Below are 19,298 nucleotides of genomic sequence, written 5' to 3'. Positions count from 1 at the left end.
AACCTCAATTTACATTCTTCTTTCCCCACACTCCATCTCCAAAACCTCTCTGCAATATTTTGATTTACCATGGCTTGCTTCTTCCTTGTCATTGGAAAAAAAATACCGAACAAACCATGGCAGTCAAATCAACTCAACAATCCAATTATTTTGATACTCTCTATCAAGAGAAGTGTCAAATTTGCAACTGAAGGAAACATCTTGCATTGTCATGTAAGTATTTGAATGTAAGGTGTCCTAGAGCACCAGGGTGCAATGGTTATATGCTCATAAAAGATGGTGAAGAACATAGATTTTTGAAATGCATGTATGATCCATGTTCTGATTTTAGTAATTAAGATATATAAAGACTTTGGATTGTGCAACTGTTATGGAAAAGAAGATCATTGTGACAGGTATTGCACCTATGCAGAGACATCATGCTCAAATGGTTGTGATGGTGTTAGAGAATTGAAGAAGTTTGCGAACCTTGAAGAAAAAGGTCTTGATCTATTGAAGTGCCTAGTCTATGGAAAGTGTAAGTGTTTGGATGTTGTAAAGGAAAAGGTAAAAACTGTCAAAATAGATATCAATATGTAAACTTACGTTTTTATTTTAATTTGAATGTGTTCAATATATAATGTGTTAACTTTTTAATTTGAATGAACTTGTGTTATTTATATTTGTTTTCTATGAATAGAATATTCGTTAGTTTAATTAAAATATATAATAAAAGAAAATTTAGTGAACACATTTTATTGAAGATATATAACTAGGAAAAACACACATTTAACATTTGTTGCACGAAATTAAATTACAACAACTGACTCAGCCTCGATTACCCTTAATACTCCGTAGTCCATATATGCTCGACGATGTTGTTTTTAAGTCTATCATGTTTAGATTTTGAGTGAACGCGGGCAATTGCCTCATTATAGCTTTCTTGAGTAGGTGACGCATCTAGTTGCTCTTCTGGATCAGGAATGTACTTCTTTATTTCGTAATTTCGCTTCTTATTTCTCACAATCATATTATTGTGCAATATGATATGTGCTCTGATAATAGTAGCCATTGTCTCCACATGCCATAATTTGCAAGGTTTCTTTAGAATTACCCAATGAGATTGCAAAACCCTAAAAGCTCTTTCAATATCTTTCTTTGCAGCTTATTATTTCATTGCGTAATGTTTCGCCATTAGAGTTGAAGGTTTTTATATAGTTTGTATAAGTGTGGCATAGTCTACATAGATATCATTAGCTAAATAATAACCAATATCGTAGCTATGATGATTTCCCTCAAAATGAACCAGTGGGGATGTTCCATTGAATACGTGCTCAAAGACTGGCGAGTTATCCAACACATTGATGTCATTGTGTGACCCTGACATTATTCCAAAGAAAGAATGCCAAATCCATGTGTCTCCACTTGCAACAAATTCATCAAGAATAACTTATGAGTATCCAGCACGACTAGTATAAGCACATTGCCATCCTTTTGGACAGGTGCGCCAATGCCAATGCATGCTACAAATACTTCCCAACATACCACGTCATCTATGTTCGACAGAATGTGTAAGCAAGCATTATGTGTCTGCCTTATTTGGCTTTGCAAGTAAACTGGACTGCACATTTTGATGATTGCATCGCAAAAATGCCTTAACGCATAGTTACCCACCTGCTTGGCAACATTTAATTGATAGTCAACTTGATCAGACATAGAACCATAAGCAATGCAAGAATGCACACAAAATCAATTACCTTGATCGAAGGGTCTATCCCAGGTTTACCAACATTGTTAACTCGATTATGAAAGTAATCAAAATTACTCTTAAAATCATTGAAGATGCGAATAAATAAATGTTTGTTCATACAAAATCGCCATTTGAAATTATATTTGAAAACAACATTCTCCACGAAGTAGTTAGATTTCAGAAGAGATAGAGTCGAATCATAGTTTCTACACTTCACCCACTGTCCGACCAGGTTTTAAACCACCATGCGGTTCCTTCGTAATAGTATGTGCTAGTGCTTGTGCAAGTATAGCCAAACTGTGCTTAATAAAAGGCATGACATTGGCAAATTCCTCATCAAGACTATCTATAGAGTCTTTCGAATAAGCAGAATAGAAGATTAAAGAGTAAGATCGGAAAAGACGAAGATGAAGAATATTGAAGGGGAAATTGGTTATACACTTCATGGTCCATTATGTTTGAAAGTTGAATGGTTTGTAGAGGATTGAAGGGAAATTTGTTGAGTTCTTTTAGTGGAGAATCAATGGAGAATTGTCGAGTTTTTTTAGAGTTGAATGTGTAGAATGAAGTATGAAATATATAGAGGTAAAATTCCCATTGTTTTTTGCTCGTTTTGTTTTCCCATTATAGCACACGCCACTCGTAGTGTCACACCAATTGGAGTGTCGCACATACCATTGAAAAAGTAAAAAGAAAAAAAAAATCACCCGCCACTTAAAGTGTCGCGCGTCAGTCCTAGTGTTGTGCCACATCTGCAAATGAAATGTCAAATTTGTGAACGAGAATGCGAACAAACAGTTGATACTACTGGGTTTGGTACCACCTAGAGATGGAATTTCGGTGGATTTCCAAATTCTGGTTTCCACCTAGAGATGCTTTTACCCCAAAAACACAAAGAACCAATGTTTAAAAAGTATCATCAAGTTTTTCATAAAATATTTATGCTCATACATACCAATGTTAAATATCAAGGATTTTTTCAGCAAAAAAAAGAATTAAAAGAAAAAAATCCTCCAATGGTGCATTTGTCTACACTCCCATTACGACATGGTGGTCTTGGCATTTAATGTCCAATAGATCTCATCCATTTTGCTTTTATAACCTCCTGAGTCCAAACTGAAGAGCTGCAGAACAATATTCTTAGAAACCACAGTGGTACGATACTCTTATGGGCGATGTTTTATGGTACGTGTCACTGGTGATGAACTACAATTACTTATTTTGGCCTAAATACTCTAGCCTCTAATATATGTTGTCGCCCCTTGTTAACAAGAACATGTGTTGGCGAAAGGTTATTATGGCATGACAAGGTTATCAAAGGTTTTGAAAGGGAATAGAATTTGATTTGTCTACTAATTAGAAAGCTATTGTTGGTTGCTTGAGGTCAGAGCACGCGAAAGACTTTCTCCTTGTCATTCCTATGGAAGGTCTTGGCTGGACAGAGCGCATATCATCGGTAGTGTATGTATCGTGCATTCGTCCATTATTACCTCATGATCCCATTGTATACAAATGGTGATTGTTGTCCTATGTATAAAAATAGTTGTCATGATGCCTTTGGGGACCATGCAACACAATACGTGCAAGCACTTTCCTGAGTTCAAGTACATACAAGCATGACCATGTGAGAGATGTTTTAATTTGTATGACATGGTTTGGTGGGATAATATACATGTAAAGAAATAGGCTCCTATCAACTTCCTCACAGACCCTAGAGAGGGGTGGATCGATGCTTCGATCTGCCGATGTCTTGATTTATTATTGGTCTGAAGAAAATCATGCATGTGTCGAAGTTATAGGAGTATCTCCAATAGTATGATTTTGTAATGGAGTATTTGGTGTAGGAGATCGAAACTGCCAATAGCGCATATATATGTAGTGAACGTAGAGAAATCATAATACAAAATGTCATGCCATACCAATATATCGGTTTTGTCAATTTCCGATATTTATGGTAGGGTATATACCATCCAATTAGTGTTGATATTATGAGGTTTTGAATGGCTGAAATGTTGGCATATTGTAAGATATTTCATGATATTTTGACACATACCATTGGTAAGAGGAAGCCCAGACCAATTTTAAAAAATTATTAAAATCAACTATTTTTGTGAATTCATACAAAAGATATTATTTAAGAGGAAATTATATAAACAAAAACATGAGACCAAAAAAGTCAATTTTATTGTGAAAAACAGTGAAAAAAAAAAAGAAATAACATTTTTAATCAAACATTTTCTTATTCATGGAACCAAACAATGGTGCAAAAAAAAAAAAAAAAAAGAAGTTTGGTAAAAATAATGAAACACAAAAAAAACAACTCTAATTTATTGAATAAAAAGAAACAATTAACCAAATTGAAAGAAGATGAAATCATGTTCACTTTTACTAGATTGAAAGACAACAAATCTCAAAATTTTGTTTGTAATATGGGTTGAAAATTGGAATCACTAATGTATATAATGAGAAGATGGGGTTTGTGTGTGTGGATGATTTTGGTTGAAAATAGGGGTTTTTTAATAAGAGAATATAGAAAGAAGATAGACAATGGTGATAATGAGTTAAATGCATATATGGGTAATGAACTATACACGAAATCAAACATTGGTGTATAAATTTTTTTTTTAGCAAATTTGGGTGACGAAGTGTATCATGTTTTGCAACGTTGGTTTCTGTTTCACTTCCGTCCAATTTGTTCATTCGTGTCAAGTTTTTTCATACGTGTCAGATTGCCACTAGATCGCCACATAGGAAAATAAGTGACACACAAATAGAGAAAAAGAAAAAAAAAACTTGACACGTGTAAAAAAAATGGACGGAAGTGAAACATAACCCAACGTTGCAAAATGTGGTACATTCCATTACCCAAATTTGCTAAAAAAAAAATTATACACCAATATTTGATTTCGTGTATAGTTCGTTACCCTTCTATGCATTTTTTTCTAGTGGTAATTGGTAAAAAATGGTAGGAAGGAGTGCAAGGAGATTTGGGGGTGTTGTGAGGAAGAAGAAGATAGAAAAAGGTTCTTGTTCAACGCTCACAAGTTGATATATTTCATAGTATCTTGGTAAATTAAATAAAAACTATGTATTTCACGATTTACCACGATATTTTTCCGATAAGAGGAGTTTCTCATACCAGGCATTAAATCCTAATATTTCGTTGCCAGTTAGCCCGAACACCAATATATATCGCGATCTATTGAGATATTTCGCGGCATTTTGTACTATGAGAGAAACACAAAGGAGAGTGTGCACGAGGCAATTAATCATAAGACCTCTAATTTATTTAATCATCGAGGCAATTGATAAGCCCTCTCATTTCGTTATGAAAGCAATTCATATGTCTTTCTTCTATAAATAATCATAGGCAATTCGTAAGCCCTATCTATCTATAGAGGCATTTCATAAGTCCTATCTTGATCTTTCTTTAGCTCGTCATATATTAAGCAAACTCATTTTTTAGAGGTTGTTCATAAGCCCTCTCAAGATCATATTGAGGCAATTTGTAAGACCTCAACAAAATTTATACAAATAGCCAATACTTCATTTTACGCTAAGGAAAATACCTACAATGATCTCACAAGTTTTTATAGCTTCAACTTAATCTGCAAAGTATAGGCGACTCAAAAGCCCTAACGAGCATCTTCTGCTCCAACTTAGTCCGCTAAGTCAATGGTCTATGAAACGATCTCACAATCTCACAAGCCACAAGTGCTTCAACAAATTGTAAATGTCTTACAAGCCTAGCGCTTACAAAACAAAACCATACCTCACGTCTTACAAGCCGCAGCGTTTCCAAGACTAAAAAAGATCTAACCTCACGAACCCAGTGCTTACAAGATAAGATCTATATCATATCATGAAACAACATCATTGCCATGACCTGACAAATGGATAACAAGTTGCGTACCCTAAATTAAGGTCGAGTGTATAACACCATCTACATAAGTTAGCAGCTACACACGGTTACAACTTGTCAGCAAAGTACTAGCTATGCTACGCCCTGACAACACTCATGGTAAACATGCTAAACGCTTTACGAGTTGGCTAAAACGCATTACACCATCACTATCTACTTAAGTTAATAGCCTATACGGCTACAACTTTTCGACAAAGTTCCAGGCTACGCCTTGATATAGTAATCAATGTCAACATGTTGAATGCCTTACGAGTTGGCTAAAACACATTACACCATCGCTATCTACATAAGTTAACTAACAAATACACGGCTACAACTTAATTATCACCTAAGTACCAAGCTACGCCTGATAGTATTCATGGTAAACGTGCTAAGCATCCTACGAGTGGGCTAAAATGCATTACACCATCACTAAGACGTCTACACTCCTTGGTATCTATGGGCTAGATGAAATTTATTGACTCAGCACACCACAACATTTTTCTACAACTTGACAAACTAAATACCAGACAATGTCTAGACTATTATGAACGATCTAACAAGTATTTATTTCTTCAACTTAGCCCTATGGAGTCAAAGGTCTCTAACGTGACCTCACAAGCAGTCAATGCTTTCTGACTTACTATGAAAAATCTTAGGTCTTCTAAATAATGACCTACTTAAATGAGTTGAGTAACCAAATGGTGTATTCCTTCACAATGAGCTCAAGTTCGTCTAACTGAAGCCTTGCATACTTCAACAAACTCGACATGCATCGCATCCGTCCATCATCAATGATAATTACTTCAATGATTACAAAAGTACGTCTACTCAAACAACAGACAACCATCACAATTCACCACGAGTCCAAATATACTTTTTATTTCTCGTTGGGCCAATCTTTGCAACAACTACCTAACGAGCTAGTATAGAGAGGGCTCTGCAAGTACATAATATTATCCTCCTATCACAAGACGACATGTGGCACTACATGACCACACATGAGACATTTTTCATCACTAATAGGAGCATGACACGTGGAAAAAACATTTACAAGGGAATGAGTTACAATTTGACCAAGCCATGGTCTTGTGTTTAATTGTTATCAACACAATTAAACACCAAAATGGTTACAAAGTAAATTACTTGATTAATGGTTGCATGATGAGCTATTACGAGCCACCTTTATAAACCAATCAAGAGAAGCATACACAAAAGTCTTCTCTCTCCCCACCTTCTCTACACTCTCACATGGCTTCTTCCTAATGTCATTCTCTATTATCGCTTGCATATGGAATTGGATGCATTATAAATCCATTCTACACACAATTCGATAATCTACACCATTGTCAACTCAAGCAATATCAATATACAACTCCACGAGTCTGAGGACGTATGACGTACTTGCTTATCATTTAGGGAACCTCGTAAAAATGATTTGTTCATTCTCTTTTATATTTTGCTAATGCATACTTTTTGTGCCTTTACAATTAGAAATTTCAAAATAATTTGATTTTTTGACGATATTTTTTTTTTAAATTGAACCCCTGTAAAGTGGCTTCACAATTAATGTCACTCTTTAAAAATACAAGCTATTTTAATTATGAAATAAGAATTCAACTGCCCACCCTAATACTAGTTTAAACTCAAGAGTCAATACCAATGGAAAGTGTAAACCGTATAGTTAGTATATGTAAATTATACACTTCAAACTTAAAAAAGACACTCAATACCAATGGAGTGTATATATCGTATATATTAGGGCATCTCCAATGGGGGGGGGGGGGTGTAAAATTACACCTCCACCTAGGCTCCACGTAGGTGCCATTAGGATTTTACACCTCTAATTGTATATTATTGTATAGCTTATAAATATCCACACTCTATACTCCCCAATGGAAGAGTGTAAAAAAAAAATAGATTTTAAACTGGGATGTCACTTGGAGTGACGTCCGAGTTAAAAAATTACTTTAGAATTAGAAAGGGACGTTACTCTAAGTGACGTCCGAAAATTATTTCACTCAGACGTCAGTTTGAGTGTCGCCCGGGCTTTTTATTAATTAATAGCGAGAGGGGGAATTCCTCACCCTCTCTATTAGCTAATACACTATTACCTACGGTATATCACTCTCATTGGAGAGAGTTTTTTTATATTTGGGGTGTAAAATTTTCACTCTATACGGTTTACACCCCCCATTGGAGATGCCCTTAACTAACATAGTAACAGTTTGTAAACTCGTTGGGAAATGCACATGACTTAAAAGAGACAGGCGTTATTTGGTCTCACGTGGAGTGTTAGTGTGTTTTAAAAGAGACAGGCGTAATTTGGTCTCACGTGGAGTGTTAGTGTGTTTTAAAAGAGACAGGCGTCATTTGGTCTCACGTGGAGTGTGGAGTGTTAGTGTGTTACAACCATGGCCCAAAATATCACCGAGATATCCGATATCTCGCCGATATATCTCGGTAAATTGGTACACCGATATCGATATTTTCGACATATATCCACCGAATATTGAACCATTTTTTTTCCGAGATGTATCGGATCGGAATTTCCGATATGAAACTTTATATCGCCGATATAATCGATATTTTCGATATAATCGATATATATTGGTTGACTTTTTGACCATTTTTAAATATAAATCCGATATTTTCAATATATTTCGGATATTATATGTCCGATATATCCGATATTTCTGATATTTTAAATAGTTTGGACTGGTCACCAAAAAAACCGATATATCCGATATATCTCGGTTTTTGGGTACACCGATATATTAACCGATATCGAAATTTTGGGCCTTGGTTACAACGATATGGATGTTTTTCCAAATGACCTTATTATTGTGGATATATATTTAAAGGTCGCATCGGACTACAAGCTCGAAACGAGGTGTGTTAAGAATTCCAATAAGAAAAAAAAGAAGTATTATAAAATAGAATTGAAACAAAAAGTAACATCCCACGTGACGACTTTTTAAATTGTATTCTATTTAGTGATGGCATGTCATTTCTAATGATGTTTAATTTGGATTAGAAACACACTAGTACCCCACGTGATGTTTTTAAACTTGAGGGAAATGGTACGGTATAAAGCAATAACACGTCATTTCTAATGACGTTTAGATTAGAAACACACTAGGCACGTCATTTCCAATGACGTTTAGATGTTTAGATTAGAAACACACTATATGTTGTTTTATATGAACCCCGTGGGCTTAATTTTCAAACTGCTATCACACTCCATTAGGTAATCAATCTCACATCATACGATGTGGATATACACTTCCATCTAGGTCTATATAGGAGCCACTAGACTTCTACACTCCATGGAGATGCCCTTAGTGAGTGTGTATTGAAAACTAAAAACAACAAATACTACTTATAAACTGCGTGGGCGAGCTAGCCAAATTGGCTGTCGTTCTAACTTCTAACCGCCTATCGGACAATTTTATCCCTATTCCAGTCCTTGAGTTAAACAAGAGAGTCGCTTAAATACCATTGGAAAAAGGACTGGAAATGACAATACATCAAGGTATTCAGCGGATTGAAGCAAGAGCACACTCAATGAATGTTGTCTCGTTCATGAACACAAAAGGGCAGCACCCATAGCAAGCAAGGAAGCTTATCCGGAGCATTAAAGAGTTGGTGAGACATTTGGAGCAGTTTAATATAATTCATGTGTATAGGAAAGCAAATAAATTGATTGATGCGTTAGCTAATAATGTACCCAATGTGAGAAATGTTTATATAATCCCTAATTCATTCTCAGAGGATATTAGGAAGATTGTATATGAGAATGCCATTAGCATAGAATATGTGAGATTGTAAAGAGCTCAGCTCAATTACTGTTTATTTCATTAATGAAGGGGAGGGGACCTCGTTAAAAACCCCTCTTGCCTACCAAAAATATATATATATACCATTATAATAGTTATTATATTCTAGGGGCTAAAAAGTATATTATAAAGATGAAACTTACTTTATTAATGGTGCAGGCCAACTTCTTGATTGAGTTGTCTTTATCAGTGCAAGCTATTTGGACAATTCCATCCCTATTTTGCACCTTATATTACAATAGAATTGTGTTTATATCTATATCTTAATATTAAAGCTCCCACAAAAGTTATTTTTCGAGCTCTATTAAAATTCCACGTCATCAACTTAATAGTGAATTTAAAACGGGAACCTCTTTTCTTTTTAGAATCCAACTTCAAACGAGAATCTCTTTTCTTTTTAAAACCAAAACTCAAATAATAGTATAAAAACTCTTTATTTCCAAATTAAAATGGGATTCATCTCCCAATTAAAAAACACGGGTTTTTAAAACTTAATTAAAACAATTTGTTAATAAATTAAAACAGGTTTTTAAGACTTGATTAAAACAATTTGTTAGGAAATTAAAACATGTTAGCGACGAAAACAGAAATCACGATTTGTTATGATTATTGAGCAAATTTTTAAAAGAGCAGGTGCGTATGCACGGGTCTACTTTCTAGTCATTCTAATAATTGTTATATTTTAGGGACAAAAAAATAATAAGCATTTTTTGTGCAAACTAATTGTGGCAGAGACATGTGCATCTTGCTAGTATGCTTATATGCGGCGTAGATGAGCTAACTGCAAGCCGTGGCAAATATTGCACCATTATTTTTATTTTATTTTTGGGTTTCTCTCTCCTGTCGGGTGGCCACGCATCTTTTTAATATTTTTGGGTGGTGTTATATGAACCCATTATTTTACGCACAACACCCACTTAAAGTGCTTATTTTGTTTGGACAAGATTGCCCCTGTATATTGTTGATCACACCCACATCCATTCACTCACCTCATCTCACGTTTTAATTTTTCAAGCAAGGGATCTTTTTTATGCTAACAAAAATAACTAAATATGATTAGAATTTGATATAACTTTCAATCTAAACAAATATTCATCATAATATGAATTTTATAATTAATAAATCATGTAATAAGTTAATTTTGTATAAATGACCTCTTGTTTTGTTGGATAAATTCAATTTTTGGAAGCCATTGAACAAACAATTGTCTTTTTCGGTGGTTTCTATTAACATTAGTAGTTATGTTCTATCAACCAAACAATGTATGAGTTATTATTGTTGTTGAAGAATTAAACCCCTTTTTAAAATTTGGCTAGGAAATATGGTGGGTCACTCTAATACCAACTATATTTCTAGTCCAGTCCTAGCCAAATATTGTAGGTCATATGAGTGAGCTAGGGAAAATAGTAGTTTTTTGAAAATATGATGAGTTTATTGACAAAGTGGGGACAGATGCAAACTCTTTGGCTAGTAGGTTTAGTGCAAAAATAGGTTTAGTAAGTAATAAGGTGAGTGGATATCATCACCCATATTTTCTTATTAAATTTGTCATACATATTGGCGTCTTCGTCCTTCAAGTAGAAAACCACTTTTTGGGTTTTCTTTCCCTCAGGGTCTATCATTCAAATCATGTCCCCCACTTTCTTTTTATTTTATTTTTTTTTATGACTTTTCTATCTCAAGGCCCCACCAACCAAATCAAGTGTACACATATTATGTTTTAAATCCAAGTGAACTTATTCTCAAAGATATGGTAAGGTAATTACATGATTTTCAGTATGGGGTTGGTGTTTCAGGCGGAGTTGAGGCGATTTTGCATGTTGTCAACTGTATGATATATCATAACAGTGACAGTACATCTTTTTTGATGCTATTTGTAGATTTTTAGAATGCTTTTAATATGGTTGATCGGACTACCATGTTGAGAGAGGTTCATATCCGTTGCCCAGCTATTGCCCCTTGGGTCGAGTACCTGTATTGTCAACCTGCGAGGTTATATTATATTTGGGGGATGGCTACATATGGTCTGCTACTAGGGTCTAGCAAGGCGATCTTTTGGGCCTCTTTCTCTTTGCACTGGTGTTGCATCCCCTGATTCTACAGATCTAGTCTGGCTGTTAGTTATTGTTATAGGCTTGGTACCTATATGATGGGACGACTCTGATCGGGGATACAGAACAGGTGGCGACAACTTTGGGTATGATTAAGGAAGAAAGACCTTCTTACAGATTGGTTCTTAATGTGGCTAAAACTGATATATTTTGGCCATTACTGGATCCATTTCATTCTACTCCCGGTCTCTTTCCTTCATATTTGTCCATGCTTCCGTTGAATCACCCCAAACGGCCAAAAAGAAGAGTTGGAACCAATTCTATTTATACATTTCCTCTAAATCATGTTCTACCACTCAGATTCAGTCTTCCTTGATATCACCAAAGCTAATCAAAGAGTGAGACAAAAGTGATATGGATAACCAGTTAAATAAAGTGTAAAAGACCTTAAGCTACTGGTATAAAAATCTGGTAACCATGAAGAGGGAGAACAAAAGAGAGGTATCGACAGATTAAGCGGATCCAAATGCCGAGAGAACTAAAACATTTTGTGAGCATGTTGTGTATTCATCTCAGATCAAAACTAGGGGAACATCAGGTCTTAACCATGGGTTCTGGGCTGGATCCGTCTGCGACAGTTGTCGGAGTCTTGTTGTGATGCACCGAGTTAAATAAGGTGTCCTTGATAACCTGAGACATGAGACCATGCACCTGCTCAATAGTAATTTTGGAGCTATCACGAATGATCTTTGCGAGTTGAGAATCTTCCTCTTTCTTTCTTTGTGTGGGAAGAACCATGGGACCCAAGCGTGTGTGAAGATGATTCTCTGCTTGCTCCAGCTTTTCTGCCAAGTCCGATATCTGCCCTGCAACATAATCCCTATTCGCCAGCAACGGAGATGAAGAGAGTGTATTCACCCAATACTTATTCCATAGCAAGTCCAAGAGGCGACAATCAATAGATGACTTGAAATATGTGATATCCAAGGAATAATACTGTTTGCAATGCATGCCAAAGTCTTCAATCTTATTCAAAGGAATAGTCTGATACTCCGAAACAGGTTCATCTGGAGGCAGATGAAGGCTTGTAACCTTCTGGATACGTTAGGGACTAGGGTATGCCCATGCCGTACAGCACTGATAGAGTCGCCTGTGACGCTAACTCTATAGAAGCAGCCTGAACTTGAACACATCCCCCTCCCCTGTTTTGATTTTATTATACTGGATATTGTTCCATTTATGGTCAAGAATGATTATTAGGCTGAGAAACTCGACATCACACTAACTTGAACCAACTGAGGGGTAATTTGGATAGAACCTCCCCATTATTTTATGACTTTCCAATGTTTTGGATCATGTTAAAAGGCAAAGACAATTCTCATTCAATAAATCCGATAGTGATTTGCATAGATGCTTTAGACTCATTCATCTAAATGGACTTAAACATAGAAGAACACCAATTAAACTAAATGAAATAAGAACAATATGAGAAACAGATACATAATCGACTCCCACAAGTGGTTTGAATGAGGACATCAAAACAGTACCAAAAAGAGCACCCACAAAAGTACGCCAAGTACAAAAAAAAGTAGCGAAAGTACAGATAACATTGTTGACAATCATAACTCTTCCAGAAACCCCATCCTCATGCGCCAATGTCAAGGTGATTATCATAAATCCCAAGCCTTGAGGAAACTTCATCGAAGAAGTATGTAATTATCTGTTTTAAATTCGTTAAATAGAGTGAGTAGGAAATATTATATATACTGAAGGGAAGAAGAAATTGACAATTTAGAAGTGAAACAATGAACGATTGTATTCACCTCTAGACTCTTTTCTAGTTTTGGAACAAGCAAATATGTAACGCCCCAAAACTAAAACAATTACAAACCTATGACACGTGGTTTTTATAGTAAAATTTCGGCAGCATCTCCTCTGTATTTTTGACATTTCATAAATATAAACCTGTCATAACTTGAAAATCACAATCATATATTTCTCATTGGTTAATCCAGTTACTTAACCGTCTCAACAGATGCCAGAGCAGTCAAATAATTGGCTTAAAAAAATGAGATCACTTCAACATTATGACTTAATACGCCAAAGTATTTGAATGTCTCGACTAATGCCAGATCATCAAAACACCATGTACAAAGTCATTACCGAAAACATAAGTAAAATACATACATTCAAGTCCCATAACTATCAAAAGGTCTACACCCTTAACAAATGATATTTACAATGTATACATATACCATATTTCCTAAAGTTTCTATTGGAATAGTTCCATAAACGTGACTTTCTGTAACAACACTAATAAATCAAAGAACAAACAATAGCCACCGAAATGCTACCTGCACTAAAATACCTATAAAAGCAACAAAACCAAATCAAAGCTCAAATCAATCAAAATTAATACTTTTCGACAAACCCAAAACCAAAAAATAGAACCCTTAATAAATAAGCAAATAAATACCTGTAACAACACCAGAAGAAGCTCAGACTAAACCTTTACATAGAAGAAAACAAATAATTCATCTCTGGCTAAACGATTTTAAAACTAACTGAATCTTTACATAGAAAATCAAAGAGATTGAGTTATAAGAGAAGAGATGTTACCTGTTTCACTTGACCTGAGAATCAGCAGAGATCACTAAGTTATAGTGATTGGCCAAGGTCCCATCGCCACGTTCATGGATGAAAAAAATTAAACAACACAATAAGTAGAGAAAGACCAGGGAAGGAAAAATGAAAAAATGAAAAGGAACATACATGAGAATCAGCAGAAATCACTAAGTTTGAAGATATGAGAATTGAAATTTCTTCGTTCAGCTAAATACCATATAAACAGACGTCACCATTTAGTAGGAATTAAAATAGATTTGTATAGAACTATAAATTCAGGTGTTGTAATATCAAAAAGAAGAATTAGAGGGAGGGGAACTAACCAAGGTTCGCAAAAAGTTCTTCAACGCAATATTGACAAAATGTAATTACACACCAACTCGCAAAACCTATATAATTTGAACGAAGCAAATTAACCAAGTAAGAGCAAATACAAATGTATCAATTTGATGACTATAAATTCAATGAGAAACTACTCAACACGTGACTATAAATGAAAAGAAGTTACGGATTATAGTAAGACTTCTGGGTAAACAAAGTTTGGGGTGTGACTTTCCTAATTTGGAGGGAGGAGAATCGATTAAATGCGAAGAAGTGCACCTTGATAGTCGCGACATATAATTGACCGTGGCTAAAACTTCTTCACGAAGGTCAATCCCCACATACTTCACCGATTGTCCTTGTGACTTATTTATAGTCATTGCATAAGCAACACGCACAGAAACCTGCCATCTTGTCATATGTAAAGGAAAATCGAAAGACGACGGTGACAAAGATATTCTTGAATAAATGCATGATTACCCGCTTTTTCACCACTCAAAATTCTTGCGAAAAGAACGTGAGGTCGACAGTGGACCACCATCAATTGGGTTCCATTGCATAATCCATCTTTGGGAGCAATATTTCGCAACAACATTATAGGACAACCGACTTTTAGGTTGAGACAAAACGGTGGTAGACCAGCTGGATCAAGTGAGTTTAGGTACTCATTTGGGTATTGATTAATATTGGCTGGATTCGTTGCATCCTCGTCTGCCATCTTGTCTGCAGCTAGAAATAGAGTACTTTCTCCTGGGAACATATTTAAAGCTGCTGCATTAATATTATTGACATCATCATTGCGTGCAGATAGAATTGTGCTTCGCTAAATATTCGGTGTAACTGTGGTAGGTTGATTTAGCTGAGGATATGTAGTAGAAATGAGATCCTGAAGATTTGCACATCGATGAATTGTTGATGGTAGTTCAACTGTCTCGCTTGGGTCACTTCCTATCTAATTAACCAGAAAATAGTAATGAATATTAGTACGAATAAAAATAGTACAAAGAATGATGCAAATGAATATCAATATTAAGCAAAATAGTACAAAGAAAAATACATAGTTTGGTACCTCCATTAAGAAATTTGCGAACGCAATATTTGCAGAGTTTCCATTTTCTAATCGCATGTTTTGGGTAAGAGTTAGAACATGAATGTGACTCCAGAGGAAGAAAGACCGCAAGGAAGCACGCACAATCTGTTCTCGAACCCCTTTTGGTATAACTGGAAGACATTGACGGAAGTCACCACCAAGTACAACTGTTATTCCACCAAAAGGTTTATTATTGTCGCGAGTATCCCGAAGTGTGCGATCAACTGCCTCCACACAAAACTTATTTTGCATTGGGACTTCATCCCAAATAATAAGTTTAGCTTCCCTGAATAATTCGACGTGCATTGAATTCTTACTAAACCCACAAACAGAGGTATCAAGAATATCTAGTGGGATGCGAAAGGTCGAGTGAGCAGTATGACTGCCAGCCAATAGTAATGAAGCTATTCTAGATGAAGCGACCATAATAACAATATGCCCCTCAGCACGACACGTAACAGCGATTGTGTTGTAAACAAAAGTTTTGCCTGTTCCTGCTGCTCCATTAAAAAAAAAAGAGTTTCCCTAGATTTTGGGAAACGGAATCTATCACTGTTTGATATGAAAAGTGTTTCTCTGCATTTAGTAGAACCCTGTTGCCATGTGCTTTTGCATTTTGAGGATCAAACTGAAATTGTCGCTGGTCCCAGATGAGTCGGTTTGCAACAACTAAGTTCCATCTTGTAGTTAACAGAGGTAGCGGCATTAGAGGGAAATTAGCCAGTGATTTACCTGACTCTATCAAAATCTCATTTAAGAGAAATAAACCATAATCTTGCACTTCATCAGGGGTAGGTTATGGAATGTTGAACATTGTGCGAAGCTTATGTGGAAGGTCATCACATATATTTTCCCAAAAATCATTCCACAATGTTTGGGGTTGCAAAGGATTGCACTCTGCGAGAATGACACAGAATAGTCGGCGAAGATGATATCCAGTCTGCATGACTGAAGCTTCCTGTAGACATTGCACCCATTCGCTGTCATCTTCCAGAAGCCCACGTACAACACATGCATCTTTAAAAGTTGGAAGTGGAGGACCATTACCAATCCTTTTCAGATCATCAAATGATTGAGGTCCTTTTACAACGGTTAGAAGTAAGCGCAAGTAAAATCGCTCACCGGAATTAGGACTGGCAAAATACATTCTACCAATAGCAAATTTCCCTTCTCGTATCCTTCTTGTCCAAGTCTGAGATTGTTTGTTCCAGACATAGTATTCGGGGAACTCTTGATAAGTGAGGCTTCTTGCTCTTAAATCTGATGCACAACAATCAAAGAAGGCAGTCAAAGTTGACTTTTGGCGCTCCGCCCTTGATAGTATATCATGTATTGGTTCATCAGCTTTATAAACTACGCGGTGCATTCCAGGGAGATGAAGTGCCAAGCGCACAACTATGGGAATCTCCTCATGTAGATGGAAACTTAATAATCTCCAAACTGCTTCCGGTGGGCCAATGTATCTCGCATCCAAGTATTGTTGGATCTCATCCAACTCATTCAACACTATTGTTGTCATGTCATGCCCTTTAAATATATACTTGTGAATGTATTTAACACAACGGATCCCAGCACAAACTTCGACATTAATATGGCAGTTGAACATCTTAGAAAGATAAGGATTATAAGGAACAACATCCCTGTATCAACTGTATGCCCCTCATTATATATATGATCTACCATTGTCACGACGACGGTAGATAGGATATCCATCTTTATCCATGGTGGTAGCATCTGCAAAAGTCTGGGGATAATGATGCTTGCATCTACCATTTACCATGCACGGAGAGTTAGGATTATTTAGTCCACATGGACCATGAACCATACATGTGAGGACGGTCCGAAATAACTCAGGTTCGGTTTCTGGATCAGGAAACTCTGCACATACAATGCGATCAACTTGAGCAGGTATACGGATCTTGTCGGAATGTTGGAGATATATAAGTGCATGCATATGGGGCAACCTGCGTTTTTGGAACTCAATGGTGTAGACATGTGCAACGGCAGTACCAAGCACACCTTTCTTTTTAATTTCCTTCATCAAAGCCCTTCGCTTTAGTTCAAAGACACGGGCCACGACCTCTGGTCGATGAGTTGTAGTTTGGTGCTCAGACAATGCCTCAACAACTTTGTCCCAGTGCGGATTTGCAGTCATTGTGAGAAATATATCAGGATGTTTATTGTAACGTGTGATGGCCATTGAATCCTGAAAAATTTCGAACATGTGTCTAAGGCTGCCGGCACAAGATGCTGGTAAGACCACTCGTCTTCCAATCTGGTTTGGTTCGAAAGCTTCAGCTACAACATCAGTGATACCTTGATAAAGTTCAGCCCGAAGCTTGTCTTGTTGTAGCCTATAATATCTCATTTTGTTTTGTTCAGTCACTGCCCATCCATCCACCAGAAACTCTTGAAACAGTTTGTGACCGCGTAAGATTGCAGAATATTCTCTAGGGCGTTCAAATATCCAATAAGAGTAGAAATCCATCTGTGTCAATCGGTCATTAGTATTTGAACGCCTCATATCAGGTGACCACCCAAGCTCTCCATAAGGAAACATTAGCACATAATGCAAAGGCAAGTAAGCTGGATGACATTCACTGATCTGCATGAATTCTTGCCCTCCTTTAAGATATATCACAATATCCCTCATATTATCCCCGCCACCGCCATCCCTGTAAAATGACAAAGAATCTCATCCGCGGTTGGCAAGTTGTAACGACGTCTGTCTCTAGTAGCACCAGAATGCAAATAAGCGGTACATTGAAGTTCTCACCATGTTGAAGAGAGGCAAATCTAAGAACATCGTATCGTGGCGAAAAGTAGCAGAAAACAATTATATTAGAGCATAGTTGCCTCAATTATCTTCGAACATCCGTTCAAAATGGGGATTACGGTTGACGATATCCAATGCAAAGACTGGGATCATATATATAAAGCCGAGAGTAAGTTGGCTGTCACGCCAAAGTCGAATTATTAGAGATCCAGTTCTATGACGAACCGACCATGTATAGTAAAGGCCTTGACTTCGGCCCAAGAAAGACACTCTCATTTCCTCCAAGGCTCGTAAATGTGAAAGCTTGGTTGTATTGTCTCATGTACTTCCGAAATGACTTTGACTTGCGATCATTTACATCATATAAAGCTTTAAGGGCTGGAGGTAATGGTCGTAGTGGAGGCAATTTGACTTTCCCTTGCGAACAACAAGTCCCGAATCGAGAACATGATAATGATGAATCTTTTAATCGTTCATCCATCCAATGGAGTGCATTACAAAATGGACACTGAACATCCATTCTCCCCAAGGAGTGTCTTCCTTGTTCAATCAGATGGTTAGAAATAATATTGTCAACTTCATCTTCATCATGGTGCAGAAATTGGACGGTCAAAACCATTATGGTGAAGCTCCTCACAATATTGTGCAGGATCCCCAAATGGTTGTTGTCTGCAAGAGAAATAATTGTATATATTTAGACAAAGGTGCCATTTTTTTGGTATTCCAATTTCAATAAGTGTGAAGAAGTATACCGCGAATTTCGGTTAGTTGATGATGATGTAGAAGCTGCATTTGTCGAATGTGATGTTGGATGGACAAAGGATGAGGTAGAAGACCTATAGTTATGCGTACTGCGAAGAAACTTGTGATGTTAGGTATGATCTTATGGTTTTCTTTGAAACTATAAACCAAACCACAAAGAACCAAGAGAAAGATGTAATAAACCACGTACTAACCTTGCATTTT

General features: G+C 36.4%; 1 protein-coding gene, 1 long non-coding RNA gene and 1 pseudogene across 4 annotated transcripts; all 3 read right to left on the bottom strand.

The window, feature by feature from the left end:
- Window positions 1-12,106: 12,106 nt before the first annotated feature.
- Window positions 12,107-12,757, bottom strand: LOC147518314 (COP9 signalosome complex subunit 5 pseudogene; annotated as a pseudogene).
- A 254-nt stretch (window positions 12,758-13,011) lies between these two features.
- Window positions 13,012-14,722, bottom strand: LOC147518313 (uncharacterized). Of its 3 annotated transcripts, XR_015214037.1 has the most exons (5): window positions 14,654-14,722; window positions 14,469-14,534; window positions 14,140-14,352; window positions 13,997-14,029; window positions 13,733-13,888 (listed from the first exon to the last, which is right to left on the bottom strand). It is a non-coding gene; the product is annotated as an uncharacterized LOC147518313 (long non-coding RNA). The 3 variants fall into 3 exon arrangements; XR_015214038.1 differs by lacking the exons at window positions 13,733-13,888; window positions 13,997-14,029 and adding an exon at window positions 13,012-13,240; XR_015214036.1 differs by having other exon boundaries at window positions 13,733-14,029.
- Window positions 14,723-16,352: 1,630 nt separating this feature from the next.
- On the bottom strand, window positions 16,353-18,209 carry LOC147518312 (uncharacterized). The gene is made up of 2 exons (XM_086593885.1): window positions 17,237-18,209; window positions 16,353-17,134 (listed from the first exon to the last, which is right to left on the bottom strand). Exons 1-2 carry the CDS (start codon window positions 18,207-18,209, stop codon window positions 16,353-16,355), a joined length of 1,755 nt encoding a protein of 584 aa, XP_086450011.1.
- Between the last annotated feature and the right edge of the window lie 1,089 nt (window positions 18,210-19,298).

This window comes from Coptis chinensis, chromosome 2 (assembly GCF_015680905.1).
Source record: "Coptis chinensis isolate HL-2020 chromosome 2, ASM1568090v1, whole genome shotgun sequence".
NCBI classification, from domain to species: domain Eukaryota; kingdom Viridiplantae; phylum Streptophyta; class Magnoliopsida; order Ranunculales; family Ranunculaceae; genus Coptis; species Coptis chinensis.
This window is presented reverse-complemented; position numbering and strand designations above follow the sequence as displayed.